Below are 26,243 nucleotides of genomic sequence, written 5' to 3' on the forward strand. Positions count from 1 at the left end.
TACAATTAATTTTGTGGCTTTGCCTCAGTCTTTTTTCCCTCTCCCCCCTCCCGACCCCCCTCCAGTCTGTGCTGCGTAGAGAATGTCAAGAAACATTTTCTAATTAATTTATGTGTGATTATCAGGGCTAGTTTCTGGAAGGTCTCCACTTTCAATTTGTGACAGGCTACGACAGAGACAGATAGAGGTGGGAGCGGCTATGAAACACAATCACATTTACTTTACTTATTTCCAAGATGTCCGTCCGTCTCATCCAGTCCTGACTCCACAGACGTTTTCTGACCGTCTCTGAAACAACCTCCACGTCCACGCGTTTTATTTTCAACGTGAACCAAGACACAAACGCCGTCAGTTAATTTAAATAAATCACTGAATGTTCATAAATAAAAGACTCATTAAAGTCTCACACGTCAAGAATGTCTCTTCAACCTGATCAGAGGTGAGATCAGAACATCTTCACCGATGAAGAGGAGCAGGACAGGAGAAGAAAAAGATGAAGAAGGAGGAGAAGATGGAGGAGAACAAAATGAACAAGAAGGAGGAGAAAATGAAAGGAGGAGAAGATAAAGAAGGAGGAGGAGGAAAACAAGATGAACAAGGAGGAGGAGGAGAACAAGATGAACAAGGAGGAGGAGGAGAACAAGATGAACAAGGAGGAGAACAAGATGAACAAGAAAATGAAGGAGGAGAAGGGGAAGGAAACTAAGTGGAATGAGGAAGGGATGGATAAGAAAACACGAAGATGAGAAGCTGAAGATGAAGAGTAAGGAGAATGAAGAAGTGATAAGGAGAAGCAGAACGATGAGGAGGAAGAACTTGTTCCTCCTCCATGTCCTCCTCCTCCATGTCCTCCTCTTCCATGTCCTCCTCCATCTCCTCCTCCATGTCCTGAATGTGTAGAGTCTTAGAAGACAACCAAGATGTCTCCACGTCTCCATCGTCTCTGTCCACATTGATTCCATCTTGGTTCATCATGTTTTTCTACCTCCATGTTTCTGTCCCTCCTGGAAACTCCTCACCTGATGATGATTAGTAGAGGTTACCATGGTTACCACCACCACAACCTCTACTCCTCATCCACCAGGTCTGGTTCTGGTTCTGATCAGTAGAGGAACAACTAGAGTCCAGTAAAACCAGACTGAACATTTAAGTCTTAAAGAGTCATCCCCTCGACTCTGGGTTCATCCTCTGAGAATCACCAACACACTTTACTAGTAAATGAGGTGTTTTAGTCCGGAGAGGTCAGAGGTCAGAGGTCAGACCTGAACCTGGAGGCAGAGCTGTGGAGCTGCTTTAACATTCATGTCAAACCTTCTGTCTTTCATCTGGAATAAATGAAACTCAGACAGTCAGACGATTGAACTCCAGAATGAAGTTTCAGGATGTGAATGTCAGTCGTTTGTCTTCAGTCAGGGAGGTGGGGAGGAGGTGGGGAGGAGGAGGAGGGGGCTCATCTCATCAACAGTAGCCCTGTGTCACCTGTTCTCATTTCGTCCTCTGAACAGAAAAAAATAAAAAATGCTTTTAGCTTCTTTTTATTTTTTCTTCTTCGCCCCCTCGGTTTATCTTTCTTCGCATATTTGTGAATTTGCATGTTTGCTTCTTGCTCTTTTCTGCCGCTGTATGTATTTTGTAGATAAAAGTTCAGCAGTGCAGTTAAGAGAAATTAGTTGGGTAAACAGTGGTAAATGTCAATGATAAAGTTCTGTTGAAGCTCATCTGATTAGCGGGGCTACGCAGGTGTCTTATCTCGCCTGTGCAACAGAGGGTAAAATGGAAATGATTGCGTGGTCCTGAGCAGGAGATGCCTTATCCCCGCAAAACGTCTATCTGCCGCCGAGCACAGCCCGCCGGACTCCGGGGACCCAGGGGTGCTGCGTGGTAAGATCAGGGAAGACGAGGAGGAGGAGGAGGAGGAGGAGGAGGTGGTGGTGGTGGTGGTCGGTCGTGCTCGTCGTTAGATTGAGGCCTTTTATTAGACGCCGTTAGAAACGACGAGAGAGACCGTTAATGAGAAAAGAAATGAGGAAGGAAGAGGACAACAGATCCTCTCATCACAGAAAAACAGACGACGAAGGTTTAATAATCTGTGACTTTATGTTTAGTTCAGTTCACACCATTAAAAAGAAAATATTAAAACAGCTGATCGTCTAGTGGATGGATGAATGATCCATAGATGAAAAGGTGGATCTTATATGTAAACATGTTGTAAATCTAAGCCGTGAATAGAAGAATCTAAAGTTGTCGTATCCAGTTCTGCTGTAGCCGTGTGATCCATCCCATCATGTTTTCAGACCTTTATAAACTCAGGATGTGACACTGTGTGCAAACAGAGATCTTCAGCCTCTCCCACGAGGCTGGGGGGCGATGGGGGGGGCGAGGTTAAACCCCACCTATTAGCTCGGGGTCGCGGCGGCGCCCAGATAAAGATTTCCTGTTGTGTGGTGTCAAAAAATCAATAGCTCCGCGGCGATGTGCTCATTTGATATCAACAATAGTCTTTTTAAAAAATCAATTAGGCCGGAGAGAGAAGAACATCGGTGTCGACTTCCACCTTTCATTCCTTCTGTTTTTTTACCCTCCCAGCCTTTCATCCAATCAGGGAGGATGTTTGCTGCGTTCTGATTGGACGATAAATCTAAACTGAGGAAATAACTGAGCTCTCCTTTACTCTAAAGCTGTTAATGATCAGTTAGTAGCTTAAATTAAACTCCAAAAAAACAGCAGAAATAAATCACAAGCTCCAGTTTTATGTAAAACACTTTGTTCTGGTCATAAAATGTTAGTTTTGAAACGTCTGAAGCTGCAAATCTTCGACATTTTAACTTAATTATCAGTGGAGACCTGATAACGTGTCCATCAGCTGCGTTTATCCAGGACTGTGAGGCATAAAAGTGCCAGTTTATTAGGTACGCTAGTGAATTACCACCTTTCTGACGCTGTTTCTCCATCAACTCAACATTATTTAGATTAGAATGACTTCACGAGTGTACCTAATGAACTGGACGGTGGGTTTCCATTACGACAGCAGCCCTGATACGATGCTTTCATCTGCTGTGTTTATCTGGGATTATGAAGCATGAAATAGTTGCTGCTCTAAACACAAATGCTTAAATGCTAGCTAGCGGCTATTAGCATGCTAACTAGCCCGTAAACCAGAATAACTTCCATGAACCATGAACAGCTGCTTGTTGTGTGTGTGTGTCATGACTTGGGGAGATGATCCATATCTTAGAACAAGCTGTAAAGTCTTGAAGGAGGTTTTAGATCAGAATGACTTCTCTAGTGTACCTAATGAAGTGGCCAGCGAGTGAAATAATGAACCAGACTTCATCCCAGCTTCCTGGAGTCCAAGTCAACGTCTGAAATATTTAAATTTTTCTTTAAAAAAACAGTTTTAAAAGTTCCGGTAACGTAGGACAAGAAAAGAACCAAGATCTAGTCTGGATCTGCTGCTCTACTTTCTACTGATATTCATTTTAAACTTCTAAACCATCTCATAAAACTCTTAACAGCTTCAGGTAGGACCCTAACTGTTTTGGATTCTTCCTGAAGCTGTGGACAGTTTCCACTTAAGGAAGCATTTATTAATAATATGACACATTCTGAGTTAAGATAAGAGTCCACCTGCAGCTTTAATTAATTTTCCTTCCAAGCTGAACGTACCAGGAGATGTAGAGCGTCCACCATCAATACAGACCAACACGTTTACTCCTCATGGAATAAAATAAGGACTTAAACTTTTCCTTTCCTTGAAACATTTTATCTGCTTCTTCATCGTGAGACGAGACGTTGCGTTCACTGACCTTTACCTAAAACGGATTAATCAGGTTTTCTTGACACCAGGTGTGACTGAAACTGACGAACGTATCGATGGACGTGTTGATCCACCTCGTTGGTGTTGATGCTGCTGCTCTTCCTCCTGATCTAAATAAATCCTCTCCAACAGTGTCTCTCTGGCACAGTCTCTTCTCTCTCCCTTTCCCCCCCACCCTCCCCCCAAACCACCACCACCACCACCACCACCACCACCACCACCACCACCAGCAGCAGCAGCAGCAGCAGCAGCAGCAGCACTCATCGGTTAATTGCGTTAGTCATTTCATTAATGACGGACTGATTGTTTTATTGTGTTGGCTCGTCAAAGCGGCCTGGACGCCCCAGTGGCTGCTGAAGCGTCTGTATTGATAAGCCTTTGTGTGTGTGTGTGTTGGTTTATTGGTGTGTGTGTGTGTGTGTGTGTCGGTGGGGGGGTAGGTATTAGTGTGATGGTGTGTACCTGTGTGTAGTTATTGTGCCAGAGCTAAAGGAGAGAGGCCGTGTGGTTGATATCGATAACCAGGACGCCTCAGATGAACAGGTTGTTGTGGGTTTTAGGTTTGGGGCTGGTCCGGCTCGGGGGCTAAGGTCCTCACAAAGATAGAAACACAAAGTGATGGCGGTGATGGGGGGGGGGGGGGGGGGTAATTAACAGGGATTAGGATTGTTGGAGGCCTCATGTTACCCCCCTGAACACAGCTAACCTGTTGGGATTAGCGAGCAGCTCTCATTAGCGGCGGCGGCGGTGGACTGATAGCGCCTCGTCTGCAGCCGAGTGTTCACCGATTAATTAACAAACGAACAAGAGTCAGAGCTACGGGTTTAACTGAACTGATTCAGACATGATTCAGTTTTAAAACGTGCAGACATGATCCAGGTTTTGGAACCAGATGTAAAGTGTCTCGTTGACGTCTTCCTTGTTTTAGAGACAAAGCTCAGATTATGAGTAGACCTACTAACCCTTGATAGCTCTCTACACTGAAGCAGAATAGCTTTTATATCAAAGAAACTACTATCTTGACATCCTAAATTGATTAGATTCTGATTCTTTTTGAAGAAAGTTTTTCTTCGTTCACACTGACGTTGTCATTGGTTCCAGATATTTGCTGTATCTCTACAATCTTTTTACTTTTGAACCCCAGCCCAGTTGATGATGTTATGAGCTAGCATCTTCATGTTAGCTTCATGCTAGCTCACTAAGCAAGGCGCTATGTTAGCTGTATTCTCCACATAGCCAGCTAGCATCTGCTAATTAGCGGCATCCCAGCTCAGCGGTGACATTACTCTAACGATGGAAGCTTCCTTCCTTCCTTCATACGTTCCTTTATTCCTTCCTTTATTCCTTCCTTCCTTCCTTCCTCAGAGACCTGGTTCCTCTGAGGATGAAGCTTCCAGGGTTCAGGTCTAATCTGAGTCTTTGTCTCTAGAATAAATCAGATCTTAACATGTGAGAGTCTTTCCATCTTGTCCCAAAATCTGGATCATGTCTCCAAGTCAACCAGCAGCTGTTGATGGTTCTGATCCAGCGGTAGGTAGAGATCCATTAGAGACAGCAGCTGCTACAATATTCTACTGACCACATGATGGCGCTGCTGATTTACAGACACACAAACTGAGATCAGATCTCAAGTGCTGGCTGGGGACGCATGTGGAGACACATTTAACCGTTTAAAACTGAATGTGTCGCTGGTGAGAAGTTTGTGCAGGTGTACTAATCACTTTTCATCCATTGTGTTGTCGTTGTCTCCTAGAAGCTCATTAACCTCCTATAACATCCAGTAAATTGTAAATAACTACCAGATATTGAAAGTTCCAGGTATTGTGGTTAAAAATTGGCAAACCATTTAACTCACAGGACATTTCTGACGTTTCTCTGGTTAAAATAATCCGAACAAGTCCAGGTGGACGTTTTGAGGTGTTGAAGGGTTAATGAACCAGTTCAGTCAAATAAAATCCTAACTGTTTCTTCCTCTAATCAGCCTCAGTGTGTCTGTACATCCATCATGAAGACGTCATGATATTTATCTGGGCCTCGACCCGGCCACATCGACCCACGGCTCAGATGAAAGGACGTGATGCAAACAGGTCACGGAGGGAAGAGGGTGACCCGCGTTCGGCCCTGATACCTGACAGACCAAAGCTGGTGTCGGCCTTGTTTATAAGTTAATATCTGTGTTGCCTCACGCCGTTTCACAATGAGGGTCAGCGGAGCCGGTCAGGCTGATAAGCCACCCGCGTGGTCTGGATCGGCCAATGGGGCGAAGGCAGACTGGACATTGATGGAGTGCAGAGATAAGGAGGGTCAGAGTGGCCAAACTGAGGCCCCATCAGACGATAGGAGATCGGATCGGTGCTGGACAAACGCTGGACTTCAGCCTGAGGAGTCAGGACCCTCAGAGACACAGACCCTCTCTAGGAATCTTTCCTAAACTCTCTCAGAACCTGGTTCAGTCAAAGATTCAGCCTGACCTGACCCGGTTAGCTCGGCTCAGGTCGGCTCAGGTAACTCTGGGTCAGGCTCAGGTCAGGCTGGGTCAGGCAGGGTTACTCCTGCTGCGTCTGGATTCATCTCTGCTGTGTGAGTTCACAGACGGATTAAAGGCGATGCTATCAGTCGTGTAGAACCTGACGTCTGTGACACCTGTGTGTTGTTGAAGAGAAAGTGAAGCCACTTCCTGAGCCACAAAACTCCCGTCTGACGCATAAAGAGAGAAATCTCGTTTTATTAGCATGAACGTCGCCGCCTCTTCACCTTCTTCCCTCAAAACCGCGCTCCTTCCTGTTCCCTCCCACCCCTCCGTTACTCCCCCCCGCCCCCCCACCACCACCACAGCCGGCTGTGGGAAAGCCATTTTATCAGCGTCTGTCCGTTGTTCTCTGGTGGGGATAGATACAGAGAAGATAGATGAGTGTTTTGACATGGAGAGTGTTAGACAAACACTCTTATCAGGCCCGCCACTTTACACCGACCCCCCGAAAACTGTCTCCTGAACCCAGAGGAGGAGGAGGAGGAGGAGGACGGGGGGAGGAGGAGGATTTTGTAATGTTTTGATCAGAGGTAGACGCTCCTCCAGAAGGAGCCCTCCTGCTCCTGCTGCTCCTTCATTTATCCTCCAAACTCCGTCTTTAAGTTTGTGAACAGATGGATCAGAGCTGCTCTATCTGGGCTGCAGCAGGAGGCTCAGACCACAGCCGTCACTGCCATCCCTCTGCACTTATCTGTTCTTTACTTTGAGGAAGTACACAAGAAGCCCCCCCTCCTCCACCTCCCCCTCCTTCTCCTCCTCCTCCTCCTCCTCCTCCTCCAGTTTGAAGGGAACGGTTTGAACGCTCCCCCTGCTGTCCGTCCGTCCGTCCGTTCGTCCATCGGTCCGTCCGTCCGTCCGTCTGCTGCTGCAGCTCTGAGGGTTCAGGTCAAGTTCAAGCTGCACGCCGACCGTACAGACGTCTGTCTTTATCTCTTCAGTCCGTCCTGAAGTCGCTGCTGAGTTCCTGCTTCGATTCTGTATCAGTTCATTCACAGATATTCACAGATATTTCACTTTCAAAACAGTTTGACTTCAAACTGGCGTCGTCGTTGCTTCCAGGGATTTCTCCCTCTAGTTTCACATCTTTGAACAAATGAACCAAAGTTTTATTTTTAAATGTTTTATTCCAGTATTGAGACAATTTATTTAAAGAAAAAAAAAAAACAGTATTTATTTCTTTTTCTGATGTTATTAAGTCAAACGGGACATTTTTGCACACGACACGCACACGACAAATCATGATAAAAAATATTTATTTATTCACATCTTTTTATTTTTATTAGTTGCTTCCTGAGAACATGAGTAAAAGTCTCTGAGATGCAGGATCACGTGTTATTCTAATGCAGGACACTTCTTCTCTGATAAAAGAACAAGACGATTAAGGTTTTATTCCAGGATTCAGACATTTATTTATTTCTTTTTCTGATATTTTTGGTTTTTATGACTTTACAGAATTACCAGTTTCAGTCAGGACATTTTCACACGGATCGCTCATCATGCACAAAACAAATCACGATAAAGAATATTTATTTATTCACTTTTTATCTCCTTATTTTTATTAGTTGCTTCCTGACACAGTTAAAGTCTCTGTGATTCATTGGTCTGTCCTTCGTGTTCACGTCTTTTAATCCAGGACAGAAACTATAAACGTATAATTGAAGAATCAACTTTTCAGTTCTCAGACTATTTCACTGTTCCAGAGGTTTGTGGCGTCTCCTCCAGCTTCTCCCTCTACTTCCTCATCTCCTCAGACTTTTTAAGTCCTGACTCTGCTCTCTGATCTGGATCTAAAGGTTTATCACCAGAGGATGAAGGAGGTGGAAGATATTTAAGGAATCGATGAGAGGGTTTTATGAGTTGATGTTGGGTCTTTTAAATTAGATCGACTTGAGTCTGAGAATGTTTTTATTTGAACCCAGCCGTCTCTCTACTGTTTAGTGTCATGGATGAAATCAGCTGATCATCTCTCTCCTCTCTTCCAGACGACCTGCAGTTAAACGAGGACGGCGTGGTGGCGGCGGCAGACCTCCGTCCAGACACAACCTGGGGACCCTACACCGGGACCGTCCAATCAGAGGGCAGCACACGTGACCAGGAGACGGAGGTGAGAGTCTGAATCTGCTGAAGATCATTTATTAATTGAGTCGTTGGTCTGAAGCTCTGCACGGCTTCATCTATGAAACATGATTCAGTTAATAAGTCCAGTCTCAACATTATTAAATAAGAACAATAAATAAAAAAATTAAAAAACAGTAAACATGTTATCATAACTCCCTTAGTTGCCACTTCATTAGGTACACTAGAGAAACCAGTCCTGCTCCAAATCTAGTCTCATGACTGCTCTGGTGTTCAGCTTTAGTTTTTCTGTCTTTATCTTTTTATTAACATGCACTGTCACTAGTGTACCTAATGAAGTGGCCAGTGAGTGTAAATTTAAGTAGTATTTTCTCTTTTCTTTGCTCTCACAGAGTTAGAGACTTTACAGTTTGTTCTAAAATACGTATCATCTCCTCAAGTCATGGCAACGTCTTCCAATTAACATCTCTCAGTTACTAGAAACTAAAGCTGAACCAGAACCTTCATGGAGACTAGATCTAGAGCAGGACTGGTTTCACTAGTCTACCTAATGAAGTGGCCAGTGTGCAGGAGGCGTCTTCAAAACTCCTACGTTACTGGAAGCTTTGCATTTTTAACTGGTTTTAATAGTTAATAGTTGAGACGTTAACTGACGTTGGGATCATTTCATCAGACACTGATCTACATTAGTTGATTACCAGTTGACTAGCGTACCTAATGAAGTGGCCAGTGTGTAACGGCGAGGATTGTAAAGGTCAGAGGTCGGACAACAGCCGGAGACGTTGAATAAAAAGCTTTGTGTTGCAGCGTGTGTGTGTTGTATGAGTGTGTGTGTGTTGTATGAGTGTGTGTGTGTCGTATGAGTGTGTGTTGTGTGACCGGAGTCAGTCCTGTGTATCAGGCTGAGCTGCAGCATCATGTGTGAGTCCATCTGATCATGTGATCCTGACGCTGGGACACGTTTCCTGGCTCCACCAACAAACTTCTACTTTCTCTACTTCCTGGTTTCAGATAAATCCTCACATCCCCAACCTTTCCCCCATCACTCTCCTCTCCTGTTCCATCCTCCTCCTCTCCTCCCCCCTCCCTCCCTCCCTCCCCCCTCCCCAGACGTCTGCCTGTCTTTTATCTCCACATGGCGCCATCCTCCTGGACAACAAACCCCAGTGATTGATTCCTGCCTGATAGTCTCTCATTTCTAAGATTTCGTTTATTATCAGCGTTCAGATAGATGCCTCCCTCTCCCTCTCTCCCTCTCTCCCTCTCTCTCTCACCCCCGTCACCTTCTGTTCTTCCCCTCCCTTCCTCTGTCCATCCCATCCTCTTCTTCTTCTCCTTCTTCCTCCTCTTCCTCCTCCTCTTCACCCTCCCTCCCTATCTTTGGGCCGAAGCAGCGAGGAGACGGACCTTCAGTATCAGCTGGAGATAGTGGTCTTAATCTCACATTCCTCCTGTGTTTCTCCCCCTGTCACTCCACATCCTCCCCCCTCCATCCATCCCTCCCCTCCCCTGCCCTCCCTCCCCTCCCTGGTGGGTCAGCAGAGGTCAGGGCCGTCCTGCTCAGGATGTTGGAGAGGAGAAATCTCATCTCATGCTCATCTAAAAGAGTTTCCACCTAAAGAAACTCTCTTAGTTTATATTTTAGTTAGAGCTGGGTGTCACTGCTGACGTCCTGATTGGTCCCAGAGGTTTGTGGCGTCTCCTCCAGTCTTTGGTCGTGTCCAGCTCTTCTCTTCGTCCTCAGACGTCTGCTCTCAGAGCTGGAGCTTCTGTCCTGATCTGGATCTGGTAGAAAATGGGTCCAAGGATTTTTATGATTCGATATCAGATCTTTCTTTTTGATTGGTTGATTTGGTGAGTGTGTCACTGTCACCGTAGGACAGTCGTATACGGAGACAGCAGCTTCCTCTGAATCTAGAGACAATCTAGGGCAGTTAGCAGTGGAGCCACTGAGTGAAAAGAGCTTTTCAAGTTTCAAGTTATAAAGGACTCTAGTTATGTGATGGGGGGGCAGGTGAGGAGGTGACTTAGCTGGAGGAGGGGTGCTGAAAATGTCTGATATTGGGTTAGGGGGAACGGATCTTGCAAATTTCAAGATTAATTTGCTTTGGAAAACCTTTCCTTCCTGCTCCTTCTTTCTTTGCCCTCCTTTTCTCTAAACTGTAACTGTTCATTCCTTCCTGTAGCCTTTCAGACCGTGGTCTGATCCATGAGGACTCAGGTCAGATGTTGAGTGACTTATGTTGGGAATAAGTTCTAGGAGATATTTAAGAGAGTTGGAGCGTCTAGATTGTGTTTGTTAGTTAATCTTGCAGGATTTATCTGCAAACCTAGACTCACAGGTTCACAGCAGGAGGACGCAGGAAATGTCAGATACTTGAACATTTGATCTTTTAAACTATGATCAAATCAGAGAGTGATCCGTTGGGTTTCAGTCTTTAACATTCAACATGTGACGGTTGGAAGGGAGAGCAGACCTCAGCGTTGGAGACGTGGACGGCCTCGTCGCTCCTCACTTGTTTTGCATGTGAAATTACAAACTCATCGTGGTGCAGACAGTTTGATTTAAAACAAGATAGCGTGTGAGAGCTCACCTCAACGGCTCGACAGATGACGAACCTGAAACCAGCCGGGTTCTTCCATCAGACCAGAAGTTGAAGAGTTCTTGAAGAGTCTTATCAGGACTGGAGCTGCAGATAAAAACCAGTTCTTATTCTGGAAACGAACGAAACCAGAAACAGGAGTTAAACGTTCACACGGTTTGGATTACCATAGTTACGTCACTGTTTGTGCTACTGGAAAACTTCCAACGGTTTCAGAAAGCTGAGACGTTGCTCTTTACAGCTGATGTGGTCTGTGTCGTTATTAGGTTAATACTCTGTCATAACATGCTGTTGTAGTCTGAGCTGGAGGCCTGGGGGTTAACACCATGCTGATGTGACGGAGACTCTTTAATCCAACATGAAACATGAATGAATGAGTCTCAGGTTTTTAGATTTTACCAGCGTCTCTTCTTCTGTCTCACTCACACCACCTGTCCTCCTCCTCCTCCTCCGTCCTCGGCCTCGCTGAAGGCTTCACCAACCACCGCCTCCTCCCCCAGCGCCTCCCCTCTCTGTGGGTGAGATTGGCATGGCCCGTCCTGCAGCCTTGCCCCCCTCCAGCCTCTCAGGCCACATATTTGCTTGTTGTTTGACCCGGGCTGATAAGCCGTGGGTCTGAGACCGTCCTATCAGGAAGCTTTTTGTGGACGTGCAGCGACACACAAACAGACGCATGAAGAGCAGAGAGGATTACGGTCTGATGTGGACCAGCGTGGACTTATATGTGTCTTTGATGGAGCCTCAGCTGTTGTTATCTGGGTGGGGGCCGGTTTGTCAGTTCTGAGAAATCAGGGTGGGGCAGATAGAGAGAGAAAGAGAGAGAGATCCAGAGCTCTCCCTCCCTCCCTCCCTCCCCCCCTCCCCCCTCCACCAGATCTCCTTCATTAGATTAGCGGCGTGTTAACTGGCCTGTGTCATATGGAAATCCTGCCATTTGCATCTCTTGAGAAAGAGGCGTAAAACCATTTATCTATTTAAATATATTCTGGCTGATATGGCTGTTGGACTTTAGAACAGGGTATAATAATGTTTACTGATCAGCTGATCAGCTGGCTGCTGATTCCTCTCAGTTTTTGGTTGACTGAACAACCAGGTCCTTCTCGGCGAGCCTCCCATGGCAACCCGGGAGCGAGCACGCCATCGCTGCCACCGCCGCCGCCGCCACCGCTCTGATTGGATCGCACACGCACAACACATCTGATATTATATCTCCTCTGCTTCCGATTGGATCCTCCTTTAATTAACTGATAGTGCGAGTGCATGTGATTGGACCGAAGTTGTGGGATTGTTGTGAATGTTTGAGCTGAGATGAAGGATGGAGGCGCCGGAGCCAGAGCCGGAGTCGGAGCCGGAGTCGGAGCCGGAGCCGGAGCCGGAGCAGATCCACAGCTGGTTGCATCTGTTGCGTCGTCCCTAGAGGACACATGTCCAGAGTGAAGTCTCAGACATGGTTCCTATTGTTCAGCCTCCTCCCCCCACCCCGGTCCTTGTCTTTCGTGGAAAGGCAGCCTGGAGGCGCGATCCTAGAAGGAGCGGAGTAAGGGGAGTTCAAAGCGTTATCACGCTCCGAACGTCTTTTCATCATGTTTTAGAAACAAGCGTTCGCACTAATCCCCCAATAATCTCTCCAGGAGAACTGGGCCGATAAGGAGCCACCCACGGCTTTTCAAACACTTTTTGGGTAGTCTCCTCTCACTCTCTATCTCCCCTCTACCTCCTCCTCCTCTACTCTCTCTCCTCCACTTCTCCTTCCCTCTCTCCCTGGAAGGACGAGTGAAGGTGATCACCGTCTCCTCCTCCTCCTCCTCCTCCTCCTCATCTTCTTCTACTCCGTCTCTCTCTTTTTTTTCACACAGACTCTGAGTCGGTTTGTTTACACCCTGATTCTGATCTTAATAGTTTATCTGGACTCATCAACAGTGTTTCTCTGCCTCTCTGTTGCTCTCTCTCCTCCGCCCATCAAATTAGAATGTTAATTAAAATGGTGCTCCTCCACCAGATGACAAATCGATGATTACGCTGAGTGTTGAGACACCTTCTGTGATGCCCCCCAGAACAACGTGAAGCACGAGGAGCGTCCTCTAAAAGGAGCCAGAGTGGGATGAATTCATTTATTTTTATTGTGCCACTTTTAAGGTTCCCGTTCTGAAATGTCTCTCGTGGCTCATCCTGAAAGCCCGAGGCATGAACACAAGTCAAACGTGATATGAAGCCGGTCTTATCTGTGCTGGCTGGTGGCGTGTAGTAGCGAGCTATCGTGGGGTAGGAGGTGTGTGTCTGAATATCATTTGGCAGAAGCCTTGTTTACATCTCTAAAAGTTCACGGTTGTCATTTATCGCGTCCTCAGACGGAGCTGGGCACGACTTTGGGACGTATTTGTGAAAAATTCCTTCACATTGTTGTTAAATTTAAACAACTCAACGGCATCTTAATCATTTAGATCCTGACCCTAAACGAGAACTGTTTCTTGTTGGTCTGTTTTGTGATTTGTTTCTAAACCGTTCAGTAATGTGAGCTGACCAGACTCGTTTACTCCTTTTATATTTATCCCTGATGCACTGGGCGGTTTGATGGCCTCCTTTTAATAAACCCTTCTGGCTCAGCTTAAACTGAAAGCAGGTGTTTCATGTCTCGTGTTTCCTGATGACTTTTTCTCTCTTAAATATCTTGTGAAATGCTCAACAGTACTCATAATGCATGGTCTAGCTTGACGTCACATGGTTTAGACCATGAAGAGAGTCTTTGGGAGGCTGGGAGTGTGAAGAAGGTTTAGAGAAGAAGACGGAGGAAAGACGGGCAGGGTAGAGAAATCCATCTGAATACTATACGTTTAGGCATCACTAAAAAAACATGAAGAACAGCACAAGGTGTTGACCTGGCCTCCACATTCACTAGATCCCAAACTGATCAAGTATCTGGGGGATGATCCACAGAGGCCCCTCCCCTCAAATACCCCCCCCACTAACAACAGGACACCCTCAGAAGGCCCATGTCCATTCTCTGATGAGTCACAGTATTAGGGAGGTGGTCATAATGTTAGGAAAGAAAGAAAACTGTTCAGCACAGGATTAGGTGATAGATTTTATTTTAGGCTTTAGAATCAGACCTGGCTGCATGTAACACAACAATAACACAACAATAACACAACAACACCTGGACCTTCACAACGTGAATCACAGAAACGGTCCCTGTAGACGTCTCGTGCTACAGACTCGTCCTCTGACGGACTTCAAACCCGTCTCGTCCTACAGCCTCTGACTGATGGACGTGTTGACCCTGAGGACCAGGGCCCTGAAGCAGAGCTGCTGGCTCCTCCACCTGCAGCGATAGAATCACTGTGCTCCTCATAGACGACAGTCACCTACACCCTGTCCTATGACAGTAGCTGTCTGTCGCTCAGTCTGTCAATCTGGACCCTGACAGACGAGCCTATCGGCCTCAGAGGGAGAGAGGGAGAGGCTGGGAAAAAATAATCTGCAGGAGATGATAAAAGTAGTGGTAGAGAGGACGTGGGACAAAAGAGAGGAGGACAGAGAGGAAGAGACAAAAAGAAACATGAGAGAGAAAGAGAAGTGGAAGAGAGGTGAGGCCAACGAGGAAGAGGGGAGGAGGTGTTCATCACTCAGCAGCAGTGACTGGCTGATATCTGCATCTCACTGTCATCTGCACCGGCTTCTGCTGGGGTGGAGGAGGAGGAGGAGGAGGAGGTGGTGTAAGAGAGGAGAAGAGGAAGAGGGAAAACCTCTATCCCTCTATCTCTGAGCCTGATCTCCGGCGGTTCAGGAGCCCGCTTTCCAAGAGTGCCTCATTTTCAAATCTCTTATCTCAGGCCCCGTTTTAAGTATCGCAGTTTTATATTTTTACATGTCATTTGCATGCAGCTCATCAAACCTGGCTCCCTCTTCTTTTTCTTCTTCTCGGAGGTGTGCGGTTGTGCATGAGCACCCCCACACAAGGGAGTAAGCCTCCTCTCCTCCTCCTCCTCCTCCTCCTCTCCTCCTCCTCCTCCGGGCCTCATACTGTACCCACAGCGTTTGAACCTCGTGATCAGAATATACCGAGGAAAATAAAAAAGTCTCTGGTGAACGTTGGAGCTCTGCGTGAGCTCAGCGGAGGGAAGGAGAGAGTGTGTGTTGGAGGCGGATGAGAGTAGGTTTCTGATTTTTATCTGCCTTCCTTTTCTTCTTTGTATTTTTGGAGGATTCACACAGTGACCTCTTTGTTTGGGACAGTGAGTACACCCCTCCAACCCCCTGGATCGGGAAAGAAACCATTTCCTGTAGCCGAGAGATAGAAAGAACTGGAGAGACGGAGGGAGAGATAGGATGGTGGAAAGAGGGGGGGGAGGGAGGGAATGAGAGTTGAGGAGAGGAAGAGAATCGGAGATTAAGAAAGAAAGAAAGAGAGAGAGAGAGAGAGAGAGCGAGAGAGAGAGAGAGGTGCATAAAGAGCAGGAGGCGGTGCAGGAGAGACAGTGAAAGAGGAGATGGGAGGAAGAGGATGAACTGAATGACTGAATGATTTTGTGAGAGCAGTGAATGAATGAACGATGGTTGAAAAGGAAGAGGTCATCAGAGGAGCACAGCGGCTTATTAAATTCCCATCGAGATCGTTTGATGTAGCAGAGGATCCTTTTTAGACGCCGTTAGCCGCTCATGTGTTCCTGCTAATGTAGATTATTCTGAACTTCTAGGATTCTGAAAGATGTCGAGATGCCTAAAATGTTTCTGTTGAGTCCGAGTCTTCCCAAAACTAAAAGAGAAAGAAAGATCAGAGAATGGAAATCAGAAACAATCAGCTGTTAACTGGTAAATAACGGTGTCTCAGTTAAAACCCGACCACACACTCAGAGCATCGACTGTAAATAAACCTCCAACTCTCTCTTTATTTGTCTTCATTCATCAAACAATAAATTTAGTCTTATTGTTAACTTACCTTAAAATAATAACTAGACTTTGATTCCACCGTCTTCACATTAAAATGTATCTGAAGATGAAACTTTCACCTGATGACCCCAGAGTTCAGATTTATTCAATGGAATTTGGCAGAACGTTGTCTTGTACGTCCGGTCCTTCATATAGTTTTGATCTGCTAAATGTTTCTTCCACCCAGGGAGTTACACGCATCCACAACAACATCAGTATTTTTATGGATTTTATAATGTGCACAATGGTAGAATTTAAAGAATGAAACGAATGTTTGGGCCACTTCTGCACCAACAGAACATTGATGTAAATCTGTCAGGTTTAGATTTATTGGTCTGTTTATGTCCAGAAAGCAACGCTGACATGCTAGCTGTTAGCATCAACATTGGCGTCTGCTTTCTGAGAGACTTAGTTTAGTTTGTTCGTCTGAAACACAGCGACAGGTTGGTTCAGATCTTCTCAGTTGTGCTGCTGTGGTTGGTCGGTATATTTTTCTGATCAGACTCATTTTCATCTGCCGTCATTTGGGACGTACGTTAACGTTGTGGTTCTACAGCATCCTTAGTAGTTTACTATTTCCAGTCTTTGAAAACACCTCTAATTTATTTTAACTTAAACTATCCTAAACTCAGTGGAATAGTCTGGTTGGTTTGGATCTTCTACGTCGTTGTGCTGCCGTCGTCAACCTTTAATTGTTTGAGCATCTTATTGATTCTCTCTTTAACGAATTCAGACTCTTCTCGTGATCCAGTTCTGGCTTTTTGAAAACATCCTAACTGTGTTTGGAGCCGTTACACTCAGACCTGGACGATGTAAGAACCTGAATGATTCCATTCTTATTCCCATCAACAGTTTATTTATTGTAATTCCTTCAGACCTGACGTGTTTGTGGTAAACGATGCTCTCACCTGGATCTGTTCTGTTATTTGTTTTTTACATTTAATGACGTTTCAGAGCAGTAAGTGAAACCGTTGACTCCATGGAGACCCAGATGTGGCCGATGCACCGGTGCTCATTTGCATATCCAAACACATTTATTCCCCAGAGGCAGCTGTTAAAGCGGCCGTTGACAGCTGGGCCAGAGAAGTCTTAATCTGCTCATCGCTAGTCTCTATGAGTCCTCTCTTTCTGTTCTTTATTTATTTTAAGAGATGGGGGTTAGGTTCTCATCTTCTTCTTCTTCATCATCATCATCTTCATCATAGGAGAAAGGAGAACCATTCTGATAGTGAGAGGGAGAAAATGAAGAAATGAAATCAGCCTGGCATCATTTGCATTCAAGTTTTATCAGCGTATGAGGAGGGCGTTTTCTGGCCTGATAAGGAGAGGGCGTCGCAGGCTCCGCTGGAGGTGGAGGTGGGGGGGGGGGGGGGTGGAAGGAAGGGGGAGGGGGGGAAGGGGGGGGAGAGGGAGCGAGGGAAGGAGGTGAGTGTCTGAATGTTATATGTGAACTGACTTCAGCAGAAGAAGTGGAGTTGAGTTGGTGTGTGTCTGCAGAGAGTGAATAGAAGCTGTAGTGAGGACAGGGTGCTGGGGGTGGGGGGTGGTGGGGGGGTAGGAGTGAGTGTGGGTGGGGGTTAATATCAGACCAAATAATTAGATTCGCTATCGTGGCGGCGGCAGCAGTGCGCGGGGATCAGGCAGATTAAAGCCGGGCTCGGGGCTGGTTAATATTCATGAGGGGGACCGGGGTCCGGGGCGAGGGGCTTAGACGGCGCCTCAAAGACTCTCCTCCGGCTGATGGGGCTTAAGGCTGCAGCTCTCAACCAAGATGGAGCTCTGCCGGCGAGGCCTGACGTCCCGCTGATAGATGGAGGGTTTGGGGGCGATGAGGGCAAAGAGAGCGACGCTGTGACTCACCTGCATCTACAGATCTACGGTTTAAGTTCTACCTGTCACTTCATCAGATTCAGATTCAGATTCAACATCAGTTCATTTAGAGATGTTTCAGTTTTTACTCTCCAGAGGTTTGTTGTGTCTCCTCCATCTTCTCCCTCTAGTTTTAGTCCAGCTCTTCTCTGTCCTCAGACTTCTTAAATCCCAACGCTGCTCTCACAGTTGGAGCTTCAGTCGTGTTCGAGACATTTCTAACGAGAGGATGCAGGAAATGGAAGATATATCTAAAAGCTGTTCAGAGGAATTTAGGAATCGATATCAGATCTTTAAATTAAGATAAATTTGGATCATTTTTTTAAACCCAGCTATCACTGTTCATACCTTCGTCACACTTCCAGCCTTCCAGAGACTCTCTGCTGACACATGAGTACGATTCCATGTTCTGAACCGTGTGACGTCAGTGTAGATGGTGAATGATATTCAGGAGAGAAACCATCAGAACGTTTGCACTTCAGTTCTCACATGAAGCACCAGTTTTTCAGGGCTAGAAAAGTTTAAGGTGAACGAGAGGAGCCGATAAAAACGGCCTCATCAGGTTTCTGTGACACTGAACCACTCAGTGCATCAGTGTTAAATATAGAGCCATCTGATCTCTAATAGAGCAGATTGATGAGCAGACGGGTCGGCTCACGTTACCGGACGGTTTAGATCCAGACACATCTCGTTCTGTACATTTGTCGTTTCATCAAATAGCAAAGAACTCAACGTGAGGGAAGAATGGAAGAGGAGCTGGAAGGAAACGGAGTCTACAGGATTAAATTCAAAATTCATTCAGTCCTTGACTTTCAACCTCTGAAAACATGTCAGTCCTTGAGTTTCTGTTTTACTGCAGACAGTGAAGGCATCGCTAGAGGCTGGAGGTCCTGGAGACACAACATGTGGAGCAACAGGTCTGCTGAGACGTCTGCTGCAATGATTATTATTAATTCGGTCATAATAGGACGTTAAATGTGCCGCATGAAAATATTAAATGAAAATATTTGGGTCCATGTGGATTCATTTGATGGATTTGGATTTCAATTTCTGGTAGTTTAAATGAAAGAGTGAAAGAAAATCAAAATGAGAAGAAGACCTCCCAGAGTACCATCAGAAAACAGAAAGTAGTTTTTATCTTGGGTCAGTTTTTAAACCTGAAAACCAAACAAAGCCTCTTTATTCATTCCTTCCTCTCTTCCTCCGAGATCTGGAAGCTTCTTTTTGTTCCTCTCACCTCTGCTGCGTCCTAAATAAACCTGATATTTCAGCAGCTCTTCAGTCTTTTAGCTGATGGTAGTGCGGTTCGATTCGTCTGAAACAACGTGCAGGCTTTTTAAACATTCTTACGTCTGCAGCATTCATTCTCATCAGCTCTGACTGATAAGACCCTGCGGCTGCTCGCAGGACTTCTTGCAGGTTGACTCTTTGTTGGTCCGGGACACGTTCCTCCGGCGGCCGGCGGCCATTTGAGTCTCTCAGATCGGCGTCGGACCAAGAGAAGTGAAAAGGGTTTTTCGATACCACGCGGCGGCCTCTCCGCTCCCCTTAACTCACCCCCACATCTCTGGCATCGGCGTTGTCTGCTGGCCTGGTTAATTACACGAACACACACATGTGATCTGGCCCGCTGCCTCTTTATCTGCTGAGGAGCTGGGTTGTGTGTTTGTGACTGGAAGGTAGCATGTTCTCCTTGTTGCAGGTTGACACTGTAGATATATCTGTTATCATCTCAGCTGGTGGTTACAATGTGACTGGGTTCTATGAGTAAGCTCCTTCAATTCAGTTGGCAGCAACTGATCAGCTTTAAATTCAGACTGATGGTTCTCAAAGTGTGCATGTGCTTGCATCGTTTCTTGAAGTGTTTTCCTTCAGACTGCAGCGTCTTGTTCTTCTTGATGCTGGTATGGAATTAAAAAGAAATGAAGCCGGACCTTAACTACACAGAACATTTTTGCATCCTTCAGAACTTTTTACAGTTCTGCAGAAAAATGACTCAAAACATCAACAGATTTACACACAAAGAGAACCCAGTCAAACACATGAAACAGAAATATGAGACTAAAATGAGCCAATATTACATATCAGAGAGGAGCTCCTCTAGGATCCAATCAGAGTCCATGTGTTCAGAAGTGTTTCCATCAATGTAATGAGACTCAGGTGTGGTTCAGTTCCTGGTTTAGTTTCAATAAATCAGGGATTTGTCTCAGTCTGATCTTCACAACACATGTTTGTGGACAAAGGAGCTTTCTGAGGAGCTCAGAGAAAGAGTTGTTGTTGCCCATCAGGCTGGAAAAGGTTCCAGAACCATCTCTAAAGAGTCTGGAACCCACAAATAATCCACAGTCAGACAGATTGAAGACGACTGTTCCCCTCCACAGGAGTGGTCCACCAACAAAGATCACTCCATAATAGTCTGAGAGGTCCCAAAGGAACCCAGGGGAACTTCTAAGCAGCTAAAGGCCTCTCTCTCATTGGCTAATGTTAATGTTGATGAATCCACTGAACAACCATGGTGCGATGGACAAAGACACTGCTCTCCAAGAAGAACATTTCTAAACATCATGTGGACAAGACAGAAGACTATTGGGACAATGTTTAGTGGACAGATGAGACCAAAGTAGAATAGTTTGGTTTAAATGAGATGAAACAACACTGCATCATTCCAGCATCAGAACCTCATCCCTCCATCAAACATGGGGGTGCTAATGTCCTGGTTTGGGCCTGTTCTGCTGCATCTGGACCAGGACGCCTTGTCATCATTGATGGACCAATGAATTCTGAATTCTACCAGTGAACTCTAAAAGAAAATGTCAGGACATCTGTCCATGAGCTGAATGTGAAGAGAAACTGGGTCATGCAGCAAGACAACGAGAACCAAGAACACAAGTGGTTCTACAAAAGAACGGTTAAAGAAGAACAAGATGAATGTTTAGGAACGGCCAAGTCAAAGTCCTGACCTTAATCCAATAGAAATGTTGTGGAAGGACCTGAAGCAAGCAGTTGATGTGAGGAAACCCACCAACATCTCAGAACTGAAGTGGTTCTGTTCTGAGGAATGGGCTAAAATTCCTCCAAGCTGCTGTAGACCACTGATCAGCAGATACCAGAAACATTTCGTGACAAGGAGGTCACAGCAGATACTGGATAAACAAACAGACATAACTATAGTATTTCTGTGTCACCTCTCTTTGTCCACTTTCAGGATGTTTTGAGTCATTTTTCTGAACAAAGATTCTGAAGGACGGTTTCTGTTTCCTAACTCTGGATCAATGACTCCTGTATCACGTTTCTTGGAGAACAGTAAAAATACGACGGCGTCATTAATAAACCATGTTGACATCGCTGTGGTCAGAGAGGAGCCTCCATCATTTCATACAATGGTTATATTAATTCTCACATAAGAGGAGGAGCATCTCTCTCAGTAATGACTTCATACTTGACGTCTTTAGTGAAGGAGTGTTCCTCGGTTCCTTCTCCTTCTCTCTGTGTCAGTGTTTTCCACTCTCTCCCCGTTGCCCTATCGTGGTGGATTCCAAAGCCGTGGCCGTGATGAATTAGTCTGAAACAAATTAGCAGTACTTACAGCTCAGACGGCTCCAGCATTGGGTTACAAATTAAAACAAAAGCAGCCGTATCTCCACATCAGCGCTAGTTCCCCATGAAATACAATACGCTCTGCCTCAATCTTCAACAGACTGAGAGGCTTCCTTCCTCCCGTCCTTCCTCTCTCTCCCTCTCTCTCTATCGTCTCTGTCTTCACTCAGACAGCGTCCATCTTCTTCAGGTGTTTCTACCTCCAGGTATGAGTCCTCTCTCTCTCTCTCGGTTTCTAACTCAGGAAACAAACAGTCTTTTAGTTTGATTTGAAGGTCTGTCCTCTGGAGTCTTGTTGAGGTGTTTCTGGTTTACACCTGTTAAAAGATCACAAGACAAACTAATCAAATCAAGTTGGGACAGGACCAGAGCTGGGCGTCCTTACAGACTGATTTATTCACAGATATTTCAGTTTGGAAACAACTGGATCCAGAGGTCTGTGGTGTCCTCTAGTTTCTCATCTTTCATTTTTTTATTTTTTTGTTTTTGTCCGTATAAAAGAATCGATGGAGGATTTTATGAATTGATATCAGATCTTTCAAATTAGATCGAGTTGAATCATAAAATCAGTTTATTTCTTATTTAAACAGCTTCTGACGTCTTCTGGATCTCCTTCACACGTCCACTGATCTCCTTGATTTCTAACGAGAGGATGCTGCTTTAAAAATCAAACAAAGATCAATTCATATTATTATTATTATTGATTCTTCCTTTACTCTCTTCTTCTTCTCTAAACTGTCACTGTTCTCTCTGGACTCTTAATAAACAGTCTGTGTGGACTCACTCTAGATGTTTGTGAGTAAATTTGGAGTTTTTATAAATTAGAGGAGATGTTTCAGAGAGCTGGAGCTTCTGTCATGTTTGTGGTCTAATCTGGTTGTGTTGTGAAATGGAGGATATTTTAAAAGTCGATTCGAGGATTTTATGGATCTGTATCAACCCTGTACTGAGACTGGATGAGCTCATTGATATAAGTAAAGATGCAGCTGAGTTTTTAACCCCAGGTTTGATCAGTTCAGTTGAACTAAATCAGTTATAAATGACTTCAGTTTCTTTGTTACGTCGACATTCAGACATTTAGAGTCAGAACTAGATTCACTTCTGTTACAAGAAGTTTGATTTGTGGCGTGAGTTCACCTCTTACAGGTAATGAAACCATGCAGCACGTATAGACACCTGTGGTCATGTGACTCCAGGTCAACCAATCACATACATCCACATATATATATATATATACACCATCCAGCAGACACCTGTACATGAGACGTGTTGTCAGGTGGTTTCAGGATTATCATTAAAGAAAAGGTCAGTGATAAAAACAAGATCAATAAACAGAATTAAAAGAATTAAAAAATAAAATCTAAATATAAAACTGAGGATCTAAAAGACATTAGGATAAAAACAACCTGCTGTTGATCTCATACTCTTACTTCTCTTTATTTCTGTTCTATTCTAACACACAGCTCTAATGTGGAGATTGTTTGATGTCACATGAAAAGAGTCAACTATTAATGAATTAATGGAGATTTGTCATTTAGTTCATTTCTATCAGTAATCAGAGTATTTTCAGAGTAGAAGCATAGATTCTATTTTTATTTTTATTCCATCTTTAACAAACTTTAAGGTTTTTTCTTCTTGTTATTTAACATAATATTTATAAAATATCTACTTATATGGAGCTTTTTTTTACTCATTTTGTTTTTATAGCAAAATAAATAAATAACTAAATAGAAAGAGCACATGTGGAGCTGGCAGCGGCTGACTTCAGATCAGATGGTTTCGATTTAAACTGATCTCCTCAGTTGTGGACAGATTACAGCATCTGGAGGTTTGTGTTGGGACTGTTATTATTATATTTCCATAACTTTATTGAATTATTAAAACATTTGGATCGTGTTGTTCTGGGATGAAGAGCTGCAGCAGAAACCAGAGCAGGCTGCAGAACATCTCTAGTTCCTTTAAACCAGCTGTGAGGGGATGCTGCCTCCTGGTGGACGGTGGAGGAACTACAGCTGGTAGTTATTAGGAGGAGGAAGAGGAGGAGGAGGAGGAGGGGGGAGGAGGAGGAGAGGAGCAGGAAAAGTTCAGACTGGACTGGTCATTTAGCTGTAGAATGAATAAATGAATGAATAAATGAATGAATGAATGAGGTTCTTTGCTGCTGATGGAGCCTCCATGTTTCTCCTCTGGTCCTGTAACAAACACTCACTCACTCTCCCCCTTTTTCTCTCCCTCTCCTCCCCCTTACATCTGTCTCTCCCTCTCCTTCCATCCCTCCCTCTCTTCCTCCTCACTCATCCTCTGACTCTCTCTCTCCCCCTTACTCTTTTCCTCACCCTCATACCTCCACTCTTCCCTCCTCTCTCTCTCTCTCTGTCTCTCTCTCTCTCTCTCTCTCTCTCTCTGTCTCTCTCTCTCTCTCTCTCTCTCTCTCTTTGTCTTCTGTGGATCTTTTCATCAATAGCCGCCCATCGTTCTCATCAGATCTTCTTCTCTCCTTCTCTCCCTCTCTCCCTCTCCCTCGCCCCCTCTCTCTCCTCTCCTCTTTTTATCTTCCATGTCTCTTTGTTTGTCCCGTGCTCCCTCGTTTCCTCATTTCCTCCTCACTTCTTTTCATTGTGTCTCTGCTCAGACAGCAGCTCCGTTAAACTCTGTTAAACTTTAACGACCACGCTTCCTTCTTTCTCTTGTGTCACTCAGGTCGCAGGTCGAGAGAATTCAGACCCAAATATCTTTTAATGAGTCGACTCATTAAAACATAAAAACCGTTTCACGTGTTCTTTCTGCACCAGACATAAAGACAAACTCTGTCAGAAAATGTTAAAGTCATGAGTTTAAGACGATGTTTGAGACGAGTGTTAGCTCCAGTTAATCTGCATCAGTCACTCGTTATTTAAATCAATAACTAAGTCGTCCTGTGAACAAACATGTCAGTGTGACAGTGAATGCATCACTCTGAGTCAAAGAATCCTTCATGTACAGGACTAAGGATCTGGACTTTTATTTGTGTGTGTGCAGGACTCCAGGTTGACTCTGGCCTGTGAAGATCCAGATTGTTGGATCAGCCGCCTCCCCCTGACCCCCGACCCGTCTGCAGCCAACTGCACCGTCTTCAGTCAGGGTGAGTGTTTATGGGACCCCCTCGGTGTACATCCCCCCCCCCCCAGTGGCTCTTTGTGACCGGATCCTGAATGTGTGTTTGCTCTCAGGTGACGAGTTGTTCTGTAAAGTGACCCGAGAGCTGGCAGCCGGTGAAAGGCTCCTGGCCTTCCTGTCCTCCTCCTCCTCCTCCTCCTCCTCGGCCTCGGCCTCCCTGCTGCCCCGCCTCTCTCCTCCGCTCAGCCTCGTCACCCAGCAGCCTACCGCCGTGAAGGAGGAGCCTCTGTACCCGGCGGCGCTGCACTCAGACATCCAGCTCCTCCCACAGCAAGCTGGGATGGCGGCCATCTTGGCTACTGCTGTTGTCAACAGTGAGTATTTAAAGAAGTTTATGATTTTATAAAACGCTTTAGTGGTTAAAAGGTTAGAAACGATTTAGAGAGAAAGTTAATAATAAACTACAGGTAGGTATTTAAATATAAGGAATAAATGTACTTCATCAAAGACAGTACCTGTAGAATATTTTAGTTTTTACCTGATCTGATAGAATACAACAGAAGATCTTTATTGTCACTTTATTGTCATTGCACAACAAAATGCAGTGCAGTCCAAAAGCAATAAAATATAATAAAAGGTGGTAAAATACAGTTAAAACACAGAGACATCAGTTATTACACAGTCCCTGAATAAATAAGAACTAATGATCCTTCAGCAGCGTTTATTATATTAATAGATTCACCCTGCTCACAGAGCTGTAATGCTCTCTGTGGCCACTAGATGACACTGTCTGTCTTCACCAGACACCAGAGTGGTGTCTTTATTGTACGCACAGCAAAGGAATGTGTTTGTCTTTCTGAGGACATGTTCATTAACTTCCGTCCTGAGTGATCTGATCTCAAGTGTCCTTTGGTAGTGTGAACACACAATGAGTCCTGGGTCACATTAAAGACCACCTACTCAACAGGGCTGATCTGAGGAAGAGGAGTTTAACTCATTCATTCATTCATTCATTCAACTAACCCAACTGCATTTGTTCTGCCGTCCACCAGAGGACATATTTCCATGTAAGTGTCTAGTGTCTTCTAGTGTCCAGGTTAAACAGGTCCAGGTGTGAACACTGATCTGGTCTCTGGTGTCCTGGTTAAACAGGTCCAGGTGTGAACACCGATCTGGTCTCTAGAGTCCAGGTTAAACAGGTCCAGGTGTGAACACCGATCTGGTCTCTAGTGTCCAGGTTAAACAGGTCCAGGTGTGAACACCGATCTGGTCTCTAGAGTCCAGGTTAAACAGGTCCAGGTGTGAACACCGATCTGGTCTCTAGAGTCCTGGTTAAACAGGTCCAGGTGTGAACACCGATCTGGTCTCTAGAGTCCTGGTTAAACAGGTCCAGGTGTGAACACCGATCTGGTCTCTAGAGTCCAGGTTAAACAGGTCCAGGTGTGAACACCGATCTGGTCTCTAGTGTCCAGGTTAAACAGGTCCAGGTGTGAACACCGATCTGGTCTCTAGAGTCCAGGTTAAACAGGTCCAGGTGTGAAGACCGATCTGGTCTCTAGAGTCCTGGTTAAACAGGTCCAGGTGTGAACACTGATCTGGTCTCTAGAGTCCAAGTTAAACAGGTCCAGGTGTGAACACTGATCTGGTCTCTAGAGTCCAAGTTAAACAGGTCCAGGTGTGAACACTGATCTGGTCTCTAGTGTCCAGGTTAAACAGGTCCAGGTGTGAA

The 26,243-nt window shown here is 45.2% G+C and overlaps 1 protein-coding gene and 1 long non-coding RNA gene across 2 annotated transcripts in view; one reads left to right on the forward strand and one right to left on the reverse strand.

The window, feature by feature from the left end:
- Positions 1–26,243, forward strand: part of zfpm1 (zinc finger protein, FOG family member 1) — a 90,632-nt gene that overhangs the window by 58,218 nt on the left and 6,171 nt on the right. Inside the window, exons 4-6 of the mRNA XM_084555538.1 lie at positions 8,330–8,451; positions 24,437–24,539; positions 24,628–24,888. Of these exons, the coding sequence (XP_084411664.1) occupies positions 8,330–8,451; positions 24,437–24,539; positions 24,628–24,888 (486 nt within the window). The remainder of the gene's footprint in view (positions 1–8,329; positions 8,452–24,436; positions 24,540–24,627; positions 24,889–26,243) is intronic.
- LOC311495890 lies at positions 7,555–11,487 on the reverse strand. The gene is made up of 3 exons (XR_014699339.1): positions 11,194–11,487; positions 11,018–11,113; positions 7,555–8,465 (listed from the first exon to the last, which is right to left on the reverse strand). It is a non-coding gene; the product is annotated as an uncharacterized lncRNA (long non-coding RNA).

This window comes from Chelon labrosus, assembly GCF_963514085.1.
Source record: "Chelon labrosus genome assembly, chromosome: 11".
Lineage (NCBI taxonomy): Eukaryota > Metazoa > Chordata > Actinopteri > Mugiliformes > Mugilidae > Chelon > Chelon labrosus.